We start from the raw sequence: 16,840 nt of genomic DNA, 5'->3' as shown, positions 1-16,840 counted from the left end.
AAACAGTTTCCCCTATATTAAATGATAAAACATTTATTATTACCCAATTTTTTGGTAAAATATAAAAGATGGGGTCACGTCGGGTAAAAAGACACTAAACATGTCAAGCCTTAAAATTGCGTGCGCGCGCGAAACCTCAAAAAACGATAATACCCAAAATTGGCCATAGGCGACGCTTTAAAAGCTGTTACCGCTCATCAGTTTAGTGTTATCAGTGATTGATGGCCCTAAAATGATTGCTCTCACTGCGACGTTCGCGGCGATATGTAACATGTGTAGCGCAATTGTAATTTTTGCGCGCTGGGGCACCGGGCGCGTATTTACGTTTATAGGCGCGTAAACGTGGGGGTGGGGGAGTTAAACATTTTGGGGGGGGGTTTTCCCCTTTTCTTATATGTGACTTTTATTTTATTTTATTGTTTTATGTGTTACTTTTATTTTTTTTTATTTATATTTATTTTTTTGCACTTATTGTTATTGCTATTATATAGGGGGATAACAACCCCCTATATAATAGCAAAGGCACACTGACAGGTCCTCTTTATGGAGATACTAGGGGTCTCTATTTTTACTACGGGCGGACGGCAAGAGGTTAAGGGACCGTAATATACAGGGGTACAGGTACTCCTAGAATGAGATCCTAATAGGTTGGACTTGATGGACTAATGTCTTTATTCAACCTCAAATTCTATGTAACTATGTAAATATTTGCATCTAAGTGGCCAAGGATATGCCCTGAGTAAAACTGCCACCATATTCCAAAAAATGCTCTACTGTGAATAGAAAAATATCTAGAGGTCACTATTCATTTTCACATTGCTCTTTGTTATTAGGATAAAATTAAAAAAACATAACTGCCTACCTGCTTAAGACCAAAGTTTTTGCTGAAACCATAAGAGCAATAACCTCTTCATGAAACAATACACAAACACCGGTTTACTAGCCTGAATGAGGATCTACAAGTGTAAGGAAAAAACAAATCTCCATGACACTTAAACAGGAGACAGCCCAAATCTCCCTACACAGACTGAATATTGATTTGTTTTGTGCCACTAAAAATGCAACACACATCAGGGGAAGAGTCGGTGCAGAAGGTATGCCCAACGTACTTTGTTGAAGCCTTTTAGGCATATCTGGTACATCCTAGGTTTGCAACTGGTTAATAGAAATCATAAAATAAATATATAGGCTGCCATTGCCTCTCTCTTGAAGTGCTAATGTCTGCCTTCACCACTTTATTGGTTTCCGACCCAGAACACATATGCAGATCAAAACTCCCACTTGATGTCACATGTTGCATACTTGATTGGTATCAGTGATTCAGGAAGTACTGAAGCTAGTGACTCCCTCCACCCACTTGCTGTTGCATATTTTCTGTCAGCTGAGGCTCCAGTAGAAATGCTTAGGCCTCATTCACACACAACGCAAGAGAAAAATGGTATATTGTGTATAAACGAGCGTATATGCGTGCACTATCCCACAATGCATCATTCGTAATAGAAATGTTAATGAACTGTACGCGCACACGTGCGTATATGCGCGCAAACACGCTTGTATGCGTGTAAATACGCAGAAATACGCTGCCCGGACGCATCTCGGTTCCGTTCTGTTTTTACGCTAGCCAAATATACTGCTCCATACGCAGCTATGTGTATGGAGCCATTTATTTGCATATGCTGCATATCGTACTATATGCGCACATGCGCATATACGCGTGTATATGTGCGGCAGTGTGAATGAGGCCTTAACAGTGAGGGCAACACCCTGTAGAGTAATGGCAGCCAGAGATGTGGAAATGATACTGAATGGACCAAATAAGTCAAGCACAAGCACTACATTCCCCAGAGTAAATCAAAAGGAGGCAGTCCCAACCCTGTAGAAAAAGGTTCCCCCCTGATACAGTAGCTTAGGAGCTCGCAGCCTACTCCCTTAGTAGTGGTCAGTCTTCAGAGCATGTGAGGCATAGCAGACCATCAGCTCAACCTGGAGAAAGCTTTGCTATAAATCCATATATTTCTGGAGATTTCACCTGACACATGTAGCAGAGCTCTGTGCTGCAGACGCAACATCCAGTTGTGCCATCTGTAAAAAATAAGTCAAGGCAACTGGACTTGCTGTATTTTTCTTGAAGACGTTTCACTGGACATCCAACCAATTTACTCAATTCAGAATGACTTGCACAAACAATTCTCTGGGAATAAATATGGTAAATATCACTCCAATCCACATAATCTGTCACAACCAGGTGTTGATTGCATTTGCATAATTGGAGCTAGGAGGTGTTATTAACCTGCCCAGAGAGAGGTGTTAAAACAGCATTGTATGTGGCAGACAATAGATGTCTCTCCCCCTCCCCCACCTCTATTCAAGCTTGGCTTCTCCATTTTTACATAAATGGCCTCTTTCACACCTCTTTTAAACCAGTCGTCCTCCCTGTCTAGGATGCGTACTTGACTTCAGTTGCGCCGTTGTAAGGACACAGCCACAACAGGGCTCTCACAGTAAAATCAGCGAATTTGGAAATTCTGCACTTGGTGGCTGACTGGAGAGACTTCCAGGATTTCAAACATCCAATATCAATCTACCAGCAGCTGTTATTTAAAGGAAAAATATTGTAATAAAAAGCTTTCAAAACCAAAACCATCTGGAGCATTCAACATTGCATGCTGTTTTCAAATCATTGTCTAGTCATGTTTAAAAGAAAATAGTTCTTTATAAATTTTACATTTGATAAAAACCTACTTACTGGTTTTTCGTAGGCAATTATGACAGAGCCTCACAGCTTTTCTCTGCCAGAGCCTGACATTGGCATGGCTTCAAAAACTTAAATGTTGGGTAGAGTAATGCTGCTTATGTTGCAATAGTCATGCCAGCGTATAAACAATAACAAACCGCGCCAGAATTTATGCAGCGCATGCACAATATCTGACGCTGATGTCATTAGTGGGCCGGCCGTGAAAACATGAAAGTAGTAGTCGGCCACTGATGATGTCTGGTAGTCAAAATGGCAGTGTGGAATTTGAGGCAGTGAAGAGGTGCATTTGCATGTGGTTAAATAGAAACAAAGGCAACTTACTTACAATTAGATATTATTTTGCAATAGATATTACAGGGACAGTTTCAGGGTGAAGGTCCACTTCAAGACACTAAAGCTAAACTAAACCGAGTAGTCTTGGCGTTATACCCTATTGGGGCCCCTTCCAAATTTTGGCCAGTGTCCAATCATCCTGTAGGCAGCAGTATAACCCATTTATCTTATAACATCTGTCCTTTAACCATTTGCAGAACAGTGTTTAAACTTCCTTCCTGTCCAGGCCATTTTTCAGAATTCAGCGCTGAGGAACTTTGACGTTTATTCAGTCACGCAACGCCGTATCAAAATAAATTTTATATCAATTTATTAATTTATAATTTATATAATATCTATATCTACCCGAACGATTGTACATAACAGCTATCGCCACATTCACATACGACAACTCGCATTGAAGAACGAGCCATCCGTCCATTTATGTACAATGGATGGACAGCAAGTGGTTAAAAACATGAGTCAAAAGATTTGTCTAATTTAGGTGATTAGAATAGCGTGATAAGTAGTACAGTTCTGTTGTAAGTGATGGAAATGCACCCAGCATGCAGAACAATTTGTACTCTACATTTAGTCATAGATGCAAACACATTGTAATTGTGTAATGGTGTAATAGGTTGTATTGTGTGTGCCCAGAAAGCTCCTTCACTGGGAATATCTGTGCCAGCAGAAGCTGTTGTGTACTGTTTATGAAAAGAAACTGACAAAGCCTCAACTGTGTAACAGATGGAAGTATTCAGTATATTGCAGTATACGAGATGACTTTGTCAAGAGCTTAATGACTAAGTCAGTGTCATATGTCACCGCTAGGAAAGAATGTCATCTATGCACAGTGGTTTCAGGCCCTAAACATAGACTGAGGACACAACTCCAGAGTCTGCTTTGAAGTGACTACTGTATTTATAGGGTCATATTTGCTATGAAGGGAGGAAGGGTTAGAACCCCTGTCCATTTGTTTACTGTCCAGGTCCCCATTGGACACATTTACTATAATTTCCTGTTTGTTTTGTTGGGTGTTATACAGTACAAGGACACAGCAATAAATACATTTTTAGTACAGTGGGGACAGATTATAATTTCCATCCATACCATAATGAAAACATGCTTGTTTTGTTTCTGGACACTTACCATGCATATTTCTTGTTTTTACAGACATGGAGATGACTTGATTGTAACACCATTTGCTCAGGTAAGCAGCACAAGAACAATTTCCTAATTATGTAGTTGCTTGAGCTGTACCCATAACCTTATGAGTTTTGTAGAAGGAAGGAATTAGCAAATTGTGAAAGGGAACACTAACAGCAGACATCTTCTTCACTGCCAATGCTTCTTTCTCTCTGCAGAGTATCATTTAAAGGGGATTTCCATGATGATTGACTCATAATCCCCGCTGCTAAGGCCTTAGGGTAGTTGTGAGGTTTGGTTCCTTGCCCTCTCTGAAACCCAAAGCCAGTTTACTTGCCAGTGAATCTTCATACCTTCTTTTGTGTCCGAGGAAATAACTTCTTAACCTGAAGTGAAACAAGAAAGGAGTAAAGATTGTAGCTTTTGCCAATCACATTCCTTTGTTTCATTTTCCCATGGCTGCATGGTTGGGCCTGTTGTTGAGAGCAACAATTGCACTTTTGCTCTAGTTTTCATAAATCAATACATGTAAGTCCAAGGTCTGCTGAATAAATGTAGAGATACTTGGATCCAGCTTTTTCTTCAAGAGAACATGTCAGGAATATAGCAGCTGCCATTGCTGACTTGATTTTGAAGGTCATCCAAGGCTTGTTATCCTGATGCCTGCTTTACTTCTGTGGAACCCTGTACATATTAAGTGACAGAAACCATGATTTTCTTCAAAAGAACATGTCAGGAATATAGGAGCTGCAATTGCTGGCTTGATTTTTAACGTCATGCAAGCGTTGTTATCCTGATCCTTACTTTACTCTTTTGGAACACTGTACATATTAGGTGACAGAACCCATGATATTTACATGCTTATCCCAGATCAGTGAGTCACTAAGGGGTCTATTCACTAAGCTGCCGTAGGCAGCCGAGTGAATGACCGACCTGAAGTGAAGTGAGCCGAACACTGTTCGGCTATTCACTTTATTCACTTCAGGCTGGTACGGCTCACTGACAGCTGTCAGAAGCAGGCTGTTGGCCGGCCAATGGCCGGCCGCTCGGCCAGCTTCGGCTTTCAGCACGGCTCAGCCAAGCCGATGCATATGCGTTCGGCTCGACTGAGCCGCCCGGCCATGATCGGAAGCTGTACGGGCTATTGTGAATAACCCGTACAGCACCCCTTCGGTTCTACTGAACCGAAGGGGTCCTGGGGCCGAAGCTAGCCGAAGGATCGGCCGAAGCTGCGGCCAGATCCTTGGGCAGCTTCGTGAATAGACCTCTAAGTAGCAAAGATTAGGATGACAACCCTTTAACATGCTCCTTTGAAGACAATTTAGCAAGAGCAGCTCCTATATTCTATCCAAAGAGGTTCCTTTTGGAATTTGGTATTTGAAGGAGAAATGGTCTTTTACTTTGAAGAACCTGTTTAGCTGGAATAGTAGATTCCATGATTTCATCTGCAACCATGAATTTCTGGGTGAGATGGAATGAGGTATAATGTACAGTGCGTGATAAATAGTTTGCAATTAAAACATCATATTGATCGCTTTTAAATAATAATAGGAGAATCCATGTTTCTCTACACACACAGGTCTTTCACACTGGCCATACACATAATACATTCATTTGATATAATGATCATTTCGAGGAAAGAATATTATCATTCCAAAATCAATTGCACTAGATGGCCGGTTCCATCAATAAACCATTGTTGTCTTCGAAAAGGAGTAGAATTGTCCTGGTGGAAAATCCTGTGCAACCAAATTGATCTTTTTCTTTGTTGTGGTGAACAATTATTTGCAAGGGGTAGATTGTTCAAGATAGTGGAATCTATGATCAGTCATCACTTTGTTGTTATGTGTGTGGCCAGAATTACATTCAGAGAGAGTTACTGGTGGCAATAAAATAGTAATACACAAAAATATTTGTTTCTTTTTAACCACATGCAAATGCATCTCTTCAATATTCTCTAGAGAGGTCCCATGGCTTTGCATTGTTCATGTCTGTACACATACACAAACCTTCACCCCTCTCCAATATGCAATATTCTGACCTGCCAACATTTTATCAGTCTGGAAACGTATCATTCCTGTGACACTAAGCTGCTGAACACGTGCCTAGAGCTATGACCCTTGCTTATAACATGCTCTGATTTCAGGGACAGCTTGGGTTTTGGAAATTTGTCCCTGCTGCATGTTTGTTAATATATTAAAAAAATATATAATAAAGCAAAAAATACCAGCAAGGAGAGTGGGTATAACTAGCCTTTGTTTAAGTATGGTAGTTGTCCAGATTAAGGCTGCAGAGATCTCGCCACCTAAAAGCTATACGAAACCTAATGCTCAAATATCCATTTTAGGCGGATGGTCCCTGCAACCACAATTGGTCATGCCCATCAATTCTAGCAGGTGCCACTGGTGTGTCTGAGAGTATTGTTTGGAGCAAACTCTTTTGTAGTGCTCATCTTACTCTTTTTTTAGGGATGTTCAGATACCAGTTCAGATACCAGTGACGGTACTTGCCATTTTCACGAGAACTAACAGGGTTGCAGCGGTTGCAGCTGGGACCTGGCTCTGGCGCTCCAACACTGTCCTGAAATCATTAGTCTGTATTGTTTTTGAAAAACTGTCACATGACACTAAACAAAAATGTATCAGTACTTGTATCTGTGAGTACTTGGACAAGTATTGGTACTTCTACTTGGTCGGGAAAAAATGGTATCTGTGCATCCTGAATATACTGTATATATTTATATAAAACAAATCATACATCAAAACAGAGATGCACAAAGAGCCCCGTAGCTAATGCCCCTTAATGACAGCTGCCTCTTATCTTTTGAGTTTTTCTCTAGTCTAGTCTTGGAGTTGGAAAAGTATCTGTACTTGTACCGAGTACGGAACCTGGTATCTGAACATCCCTAGTTTTAATGTTACAAATGCTCTACAGTTTCTGCAACTGGCCAACAAAACAGCTAATACTAATGCCATCCTATTGATTTCCTTTTTGTGAGGCTGGTTTGCTATATATACCATGGCTGCTTTGTATTCCTGTTCCAGCACTTAAATCCATGACATTTTTCAGTGTCTACACATTACTGGTAATAGTAGTTCTGTAAAACAGTAATGATGCTGCCCTAATTGGAGCCTTTTTACAGTTCCCTGTTCATAAGGGCTGGATTTATATGTTCTGCCGCACTAAACCAAATATCTTGCGCTCTCATACTCCATTCAGTTGGCTCTCCCTAGAATTACACTAACAAGATTAGCCATCATTGCCACAAAAGGCGCACCTAAGACCTCTGTACACCTAGAACCGACAATCAGGAGAGCAGGACAAACTGTATTTCTTCTATGCTAGCAGATCAGATCAAAGTGTACAGACAGAGAGTGCGTGACCTGTAAATATGGAGTACTCCCCCAACAACCAAAACTGTGCAGGGACACAAGGAAAATGGCAGTCTGAAAACATTTTTATTATATATGTTTCACTAAGAGCAACATGTCTGAGTCGTGTTGCACTAAGGCACAGCCTATGTTGGCTATGCAGTTACCTGTCCCTGCAAATCATAGGAAATATAGAATATATAGGGATAAAGGCTTGGTTCCTAATAAAGCTAGAGTTTACCCACAGTGCAATTGTGCAATGTTTCCAGCAAAGTAATGTGTAATATTTTAATAGTTACAGTATACAGAATTTCAGATTTATGGTATATATATATATATACATGCAGTATATCAGCCACTTTTCTTTCTTCTGATATGAAAACAGCACATACCACTTATATTTCCTAGCCCAACAACATTCCCCTTAAATGACTAAGCCAAAAATACAATTCATTGCACATTTGAATATACAGTATATTTATGAATGTGGATGTGTGTATAAGTGACAGTTGGATACTGTACTTAATAGCTGTGTTTGTTTTTAAGGTACTGGCCAGTCTGCGTACTGTAAGGAATAACTTTGCTGCAATAACCAACCTGCAAGATCGAGCGCCCAGCAAGTAAGTATTAGAGACTTGCCAGTAAGTTGTAATGGACTCTCATGTAAAGCTGGCCACACACCTAACAACCATTTGTCTTGCGATGGTTGTAAGGTAAGTAAGGGAAAAGTTTGATCTGCCCATCTTGGACAGGAAGATCGTACTTGCGATCATCGCAAGCCCGCCCCGCTGAGGGGCAGGCTTCCGATGACAGCAATGCTGAACAGGCAGTGTATGCTTGCGCACACGGGCCCGTGCGGCATTTGTCTTACGAGCATGCCACAAACATGCCGAAAATCGTACGATTCTCGGCTGGTTTTCAAACATGCTCGTAAGACAAAAGACGTGCGACCGTACAGTAGAAACGGTCGCACGCCTTCCATACACCTGCCGATTATCGTACGATTGCGGGATTTCCCGCGATTATCGTACAATAATCGGCAGGTGTATGGGCATCTTTACAGTGGTGTATTGTGGCTTTCTATGGAAAAAAACGTTTCTTTCAACCCTATCCATAGTAGATATTGTTTTTTACAGGGAAGGGGGGTTCAGCCTTGGGTGCCTAGAGGAGATAAATGAGGGGGTTCACTGTGCCTGCTGCAGTCAATTGAGTGTGTGACAAAATGGCGCTAACAGTAGGTATAGCTTAAAACCTGAGCCCACTCACTGCGTAGATGGTAACATATGACATTTAATTACTGTGCCACAAGTGAGAGTCTAACAGACGCATGCAATTCTCAGCACAATCACTTGTAAGAAAATAAAACTTTTCCAAAACTTTTCTGCACACAGCTGTCTCGAAGAAGAAGTTAATTAACAAAGTCAGAGACTACTAAGCAACCAGCAGCTGTTGTAAAATATAGCATAGAGAGTGCAGTGATCAGAAGTATTTCATATACAGCCCAGCTTACAGAGTGCAGAGGTCAGGAGTATGTCATATACAGCCCAGCTTACAGAGTGCACTGGTTAGGAATATGTCATATACAGCCCTGTGTACATAGTGCAGTGGTCAGAAGTATGTCATATAGAGCCCTGCGTACAGAGTTCAGTGGTCAGTTGATATAACCTATTAGAACCGTTCATGCACTAGGTATAAAGCAAGCAGTGCATTAACCACCCAGCACCCATTCCTCTGCAAGAGTGATAACCAGTCAATGTCCAGTCCTCAGCCCACTGTTACACCCCTACACTCCTCTCCTTCCTGCACATACTGCTCCATAAAAAAAAGGAGAAGGTGTATCCAGAGTTCCACTCACTTGATTGGTCAGATGTGACCTGATTTTCTCTCACTGACTAGCAAACAACCCTCAGCTGCTCAGAGGAAACAATAATTGGAACAGTCTGTTCTAACCAAGGTGGTTAAGAACTAAGTGCAGCTATGAAACGAGGGTCGGAGAGTTAAATAGTAGTATCAAAAAGTTTTATTAAATAACAATATATTCTCATATTTAAAGCAAATGCACAGTACAAAACCCACCACCTACAACGTCAATAAAAGATTATTGCAACAATCCATACATACATGCCACTATTCAAACACACAGGGGAGCTAGCTGATCAGCGCAATTTATGCCATATGGTGGTCCTCAAATGGAGGAAAAACGGGTAGAAAAAAGGGGGGACTTTGATGGATGAGGAAGGTATATCCAATAAATTATATGAACTGCCTGACTTAACTCAAAAAGCAATGTTCCTTGATATTAAGTCCAATTCTTGGGTGTTCATGTCTTGGAGTAAGGGAGGTGTGTATATATGATGTTATCTTGATTGTAGGAATTCAAGTAGGATATAGCTAAGTATATGGTATGTGATATATGACCCGGTGAGTATATATATATTTTGGTTGCCGCTGAGTTATGATCACACAAGGGGATTATACCTCCAATCTGTGTGTGATATGCTTCAACTCGAGTAACATCTACTCACGTTTCCTTGGTACTGCAACCGGTCAATCTGAAACGTTAGGCTCTTGTCCACTTGAATTTTTAGCTGATATTTTTCATTATAGTCCAGTATCAGACTTTTCAAGTGATCCTCGAGATTAAATCCTCCTGTATAGACCACGATTTTGGACAATCCCTGTGTTTGTTTCCAAGGGTGTTTCTCGATCAAATGCAAAAAAACCCTTTTTTTCCCCCTGTAATTTAGTTTGTCCACGCCAACTGGTCAGGTGTCCGACATGCAGTTAGTCAAGCTAGCATCCCGTAACTGTATGACGCGTTTCGCCCCTCCTACGTTCTTGGGGCTTCGTCAGATCCTCAAGGATCCTTAAGGATCTGACAAAGCCCCAAGAACGTAGGAGGGGCGATCCTGCACATACTGCCCACTATCACACCCCCTACACTCCTCTCCTGCATATACTGCCCTCTTTCATGCCTTCTGCACTCCTCTCCCTCACTGCCAACTATCACACCCCCTACACTCCTTTCCTGCATTTACTGCCCTCTTTCATGCCTTCTGCACTCCTCTCCCTCACTGCCAACTATCACACCCCCTACATTCCTCTCCTGCATATACTGCCCTCTTTCATGCTCTCTGCACTCCTCTCTCTTACATACTGCCCACTATCACACCCCATACACTCCTCTCCTGCATATACTGCCCTCTTTCATGCCCTCTGCACTTCTCTCCATCACATTCAGTCCACTATCACACCTCCTACACTCCTCTCCTGCATATACTGTCCTCTTTCATGCCCTCTGCACTTCTCTCCCTCACATACTGCCCACTATCACACCCCATACACTCCTCTCCTGCATATACTGCCCTCTTTCATGCCCTCTGCACTTCTCTCCCTCACATACTGCCCACTATCACACCCCATACACTCCTCTCCTGCATATACTGCCCTCTTTCATGCCCTCTGCACTTCTCTCCCTCACATACTGTCCACTATCACACCCCATACACTCCTCTCCTGCATATACTGTCCTCTTTCATGCCCTCTGCACTTCTCTCCCTCACATACTGTCCACTATCACACCTCCTACACTCCTCTCCTGCATATATTGTCCTCTATCATGCCCTCTGCACTTCTCTCGCTCACATACTGTCATCTATCACATCTCCTATATTCCTCTCCTGCATATACTGCACTCTTTCATGCCCTCTGCACTTCTCTCCCTCACATACTGTCCACTATCACACCCCCTGCACTGCTCTTCTGAACATACTGCTCACTGTAATACTCTCCACACTCCTTTACATACTGCCCACTGTCAAACCCTCCCCAATCATCGTTTACATATACTGCACATTAAAACAGTTCCTTAGCATTGTTTGTTATATCCCCAACTTTTCCCATTCTGGAACAGGCACACTTTTGTTAGTGTAATCTTAACTCAATGGAAAATGTGTGGCTTCATGGTTAAAATAACAGTTCCCACACTTCCCAAAAAATCCTGCAATGCTAAAGAAAGTAAACCTGTTTGTTAAAGCTGCCCTGGGCAGGTTCTACCCCGCCAATGTCAACAGGCAAAATCTGTCTGGAGAAGAAACTTTCCTTGTTTCAAGTTCATTTTTTTTGTTATTCTCGTGGCCTGACTTTAAAAAAAAATTTTTTAAATGTCTTATGTGGATATTATGTCCATGTCAGTAATTTAAGGGCTCGTTTACATTATATCCGTTGAGCTGCATTCATCTGCATAAATCAGCACAGGCCCAACACAAGGGCACATAGAAAATATTTGTTCTCCGTGTCCTGTTCACACCACAAAAATGGGGTAAGGTGCGTTGCACTGCAGTAAAATTAAGAAGAAAGAGAAAAAAAAGTAAGCAGTGTGATGTGTTGTAAAAACGTATTGTGCTGCCCTTAACTTCGCCTACACCACGTACACCAGGCCATGTGTGCTGGCTGGCGTGAATGAGCCCTAAAATGAACCTGTCCTCTACCTGTATAATCATTATGGGAAACAAAGACCCTGCCCACCTTCACAGCCAGTCCTTTGTCCATTGAAAGTGCCTTGCTAGCCAACAAAGCTGCCTTATTAGACGAGGGTTGACGGGTAAGTGTGGTTAATCACCATGATTGTTCAGTGCTTTTTCCTCAAGTCATTGAATGTTCATTGAAGTCATGTGTGAATTGGCAGATATCTCCCTGACAGCAACAATATGCTTTTGATTGCAGCTTTGGAGAGGGCATTACTGGAAGCCAGATTTGAAGGATAACCTATCTTCCTATTTTAGAAACTTATGGTATACAGCAAGTATATAATAAGTATACAGGACCAGCTGTAAATGCAAAAGCAATCTTAACCCCAAGTGTGCAAAATAACCCAGTGTACCTCATACTATAAAAGTGGAAAGGAGATGTGCATCAACTAAATTTACCAGACAGACATACATTGACATGTACATAGACAAAGTTTTGTCACATTTGTAGTGTGTGATTATGTTAATTTTATACAGAGTAATAAATAAATTGTATCACCCTGTTAGGCTGCAGCAATATTGATGTTTTTATACACATGGGACAGAGTGGATATTTTGGTTGTACTGCTGTTGTGTCTTCCAGTCCAGCAGAAACAAAGTAGAATTCCCTGTGTCCTTCATCCCTGCATATAAAGCAGCACAGACTGATATGGCAGGGTATTTTTGGATGTTTGGCTTGTTCTCTAGTTTAGTGCAGATGTTTTGTAGAATTAAACACTCGCATGGCCTGTAGTGCCACCTAGTGACCAATATATATAAGTGTTATAGTCTATATGACATCAATTATCAACTAGTCAGTTTCACTGCATTAACCCAATGCCTAGGCCACGTATGGACACCATTTGTATGCCAACAAGGGCTACTTTTACTCCCCCCCTAGACCACAGATTGTGGCCGTACAGTTTTATGTAAACTGTATAATACAATATTTATACTCATCCATCTCACCAACCGCTCGGTATCTGCAACCCCTCCTCTGACTTGCAGTAGCCCAAAGAATACAATTAAAAAGATTAACAACCACTTACAAAGCCATCCTATCTCTGCCCCTGGCTGTATCTCCAACCTCGTGTAAAGTATCACCCTAACCGTCCCCGCCGCTCTTCCCTAGACTTCCTACTCGCTAACTCCATCGTCAACTCCTTCCATGCTCACCTCAAAGACTTCTCTACAGTCTCTCATCTTTTGGAACTCCCTACCCCTACCTGCCCGGCTATCTCCTACTCTGTCTGCCTTTTGGAGATTCCTGAAGTCTATCCCTCTTCAACCTAACTGCTGGACTATTACTCCCAAACAACTCATTGCCACACAGCACAAACGGTTTGATCTATATAAAACCTGTATAATAATTTTTAACCCCCAAATAAAAGCACTATTTCCTTATTGATATGATTATTGATATTATTAAATAAGTAGAAGCATATATACCTTTAAGTTTTCCACTTTTGCCAAGGGGCAGTGGACTACAGTCATTAAGGTGGACTACAGTGTTGCTATGACTAATTCAATTATGGTGAGTCCATTTAAAATACTTGGCTGTCCATAGTTTTTTGGGCATTTTTAAAATTGATGACCTTCTTTAGGAATTTTAAGCATTTGAAGGTATGTTAGGGAGTAATTGCTATATTAAATGCTTTTTCAGCACTGAACATTATATCTAAAACATATTGGCCTTGGAGAGAAACAGTTAAAGTGGATTGCCACCATTTATTCTTTCCCCACAGCATTGGTCAAGGCTAACAGAGTCTTTTTATGCCCCTTACAAACTCTAGAGGCGTCCTATCTAAAATGTAGGATAATTGGAAATACTGTAGACAAGCAATACAAAAATTCAGCATATGCAGACCAGTTAATGTTCTCCTTAACCAATCTAGCCATCTCTCTTTCCAACCTCATATGGGAATATGGGGAACTCTCCAACCTGAAAATTAACTTTTACAAATCTGAAGCCATGGGGATAGCTATTCCTGTCCACCAGATTAAACAACTTTGAATTCAAATGGACCTCTCTGGACATTAAGTATTTAGGCATCCTCATAACACCCAATTTAAAACACACCTTTACACTCAACTTCCCACCCCTTCTGCGAAAAGTCAGACTACTCTCATGAAGTGGCAGTCAGGGATGTTCTTGTGGTTTGGGCCCTGTAACATAATCAAGATGGCAGTTTAATATTGAAATGGGACCCATCGCACTCCGGACAATACCCTTGAGAATCAGGTGTGTGCCGAAGTGACAGCAGATGCCTCCGCAAATCAATGTACAACGAAGAAAGAGTCACTCGCACTACAGCTTGATCTCAGTCAATATTTATTGACCTCTGTTGTGTCACATCACACTAGCGACGTTTCAGAACCACATGGTTCCTTCCTCAGGCAAGGAAGGGGAGGAACCATGTGGTTCCGAAATGTCGCTAATGTGATGTGATACTACAGAGGTCAAAAACATTGACTGAAATCAAGCTGCAGCGCGAGTGACTCTTTCTACATTATAATCAAGGTGGCGACCCTTCCTAAATTTCTGTATCTTCTCCAAGCTCTACTGATTCATATCTCTTTTTCCTACTAAAACAAGTTAATGCTTTATTCACTAAACAATGTGCAAGATCTAAGTTTAACTCCTTTTAAGTTTACCCAGGCCCTAGTGTAGATATTGCCCTGCCCGATATAGACAATCACTCTGCTTGCTTCTTGGTAAGGCTCCATGATTGAAGCAGACATGCTTACCTCAAACAATGGATTACAATTAAACAAGTTGCCTCCTCCAGCATTAAATAGTGCACCCTGGTGTGTCTCCACACTCCTGGACCATCTTTCAAAGCATGTGCTATTTTTCCTTTATATCCAGTTATTGAAAACCTGGGATTCGCTCTTGAAACTTATGATAGCCCATTAAGGTTCCTGCACACGAAAAGGAAAACCTTAGCCTCGCCCTTTACCCAATGCAGATATTGGCTCCAATATAAGATCTAATGAAAAAAGATGTCATATATGACCGACATTTTTGGAAAGCACCACAACTCAGGCATTTAAGTACACTGCCTTCACTGGTGTCTTTCTTTATCCAGCTCTGAACAGCTCTGTACCGACACAAGCCCTCTTCAGCACTCCCTATCTATCCTCTATGGACACATTTCCATAACAGGAACTCAAAGCCCCGTACCTGATGCTATTTGAGAATGGCCTACAGATGTCTTTCACAACCAAGGTGAAATGTTTCAAAACAATGTCAGAAGGTTTTGCATCTTTCAATTCCTTTAACTGTTGTTGGCAATGCAACTCAGATCAGGGTACCATCTTCCATATGTTCTGGTCTTGCCTGAAACTATTGTTATACAATTACATTTATTCTGTAAGTTTTCATTTGCTGCAGATTTTTTAAAGATTCCTTAACATTCTCCTGACAGTGTTATAAATACCAGTGAATGTTCCTGGTAAATGTGGGTAGATGAAGGCAATCTAATGTGCCAGCTGCAGTAAAACTCTTTTACGTGAAAAGGTCCCGTATACATTTGTGTTAATGGAGAAAGACTTTACACAAAAATGCAAATAATGGGACTTAATTCCTATGCTGATTGTTCTGTCTTTGAGGGGAAAAAAGACAGTATACTTATAGACAAAAGGTTTGCAGAAAAAGTAGCTCCATTTCTGATATTCAGAAATGTTCCGGATCATCCTCTAGGAAGGCCGTATTCGGCCAAGCTTTTCGCAGAACCTCACAAGCAATACTTGAATTGGGCACATCTCTTGCATTGCCAATTGCCATTCTTAGACAAAGATTCCCACAGCAGATCAATATGTGAACTGTGGCCAGCAGATTGCACTGTAACCTTGCATGGGAGGCAAACTCTACATTGAATGGTCATTTATTTCTTCACACTTTCAAAGTATTTTCTGTTATTTTCTCTGTGTCTCATAAATGGTTTTGTTACCTTTTTCTAGACGGTCCACAATGTGTAACCAACCATCCATCAATAAAGCAAGCATACCAGGTTTGTGATTTTACAGTTTTGGCTATAAAAATATATAAATTGTTGTGAAGTATGTATGATTTTGAACAAAGTATTAGTAAGTCCAGCCTGAAAGTTTCAACAGAATACAGCACAGTGTTTCACCATATCATCTGTGACTCAGGTGCTGTATGGGCCTGGAGGAGGTATGTCAGCACTGGAACATATTGCCTGCTTGTATGGGATTACATGAGATCTGATGTCACTGGGAAGAGTAATGTTCACATATGGTTACTGCAGACTTCATACACTAAATCTGAATTATAGTAGTTTAGTTCTATGCTAATGGAGTTCAAGTTATATAGGTAGCTTGCAGTGGAAAAACAGCCAAGAATTAAAGCCGGACATGTGCTGTACATCACACCCTCACTCAATATGTGCTTATGTCCTTGTGCCTCCAATACATCATGCTAACAGGTCCTGTGAGTCATCATGTTCTATACATGTTTAGGACGTGAGGACGCCGAGGGACATAATATCTCTCAGGGACCGAAGTAGCAGCCAGCCAGTTCCATGGTTCGGTTGAGTATAACTTTTTTTTTAGTACCTGGACAAAAACAAGCACTTAATCCTTGCAGTGTGAGAGTTAGCCCCACTGCAAGGGCTAAGAACACTTTTGCCTGGAGTTCTGCTTTAAGGCCTTCCTAGGAATGATATAAGTAAAGCATGATCACTTGCAAGGGCAGAAACTGACAAATGTATTTTCTTAAAATGACA

The 16,840-nt window shown here is 41.2% G+C and overlaps 1 protein-coding gene across 1 annotated transcript in view; it reads left to right on the top strand.

Annotated features, from left to right (window-relative positions):
• LOC108790310 (cAMP-specific 3',5'-cyclic phosphodiesterase 4D) overlaps positions 1-16,840 on the top strand; it is a 276,758-nt gene that overhangs the window by 74,134 nt on the left and 185,784 nt on the right. Inside the window, exons 3-5 of the mRNA XM_018560539.1 lie at positions 4,241-4,277; positions 8,131-8,204; positions 16,056-16,105. Of these exons, the coding sequence (XP_018416041.1) occupies positions 4,241-4,277; positions 8,131-8,204; positions 16,056-16,105 (161 nt within the window). The remainder of the gene's footprint in view (positions 1-4,240; positions 4,278-8,130; positions 8,205-16,055; positions 16,106-16,840) is intronic.

The sequence above is a fragment of the Nanorana parkeri genome, unplaced genomic scaffold (assembly GCF_000935625.1).
Source record: "Nanorana parkeri isolate BGI_ZX_2015 unplaced genomic scaffold, ASM93562v1 scaffold463, whole genome shotgun sequence".
NCBI classification, from domain to species: Eukaryota; Metazoa; Chordata; class Amphibia; order Anura; family Dicroglossidae; genus Nanorana; species Nanorana parkeri.
The sequence above is the reverse complement of the archived record's forward strand: the minus strand, read 5'-3'. Positions and strand labels throughout refer to the sequence as shown.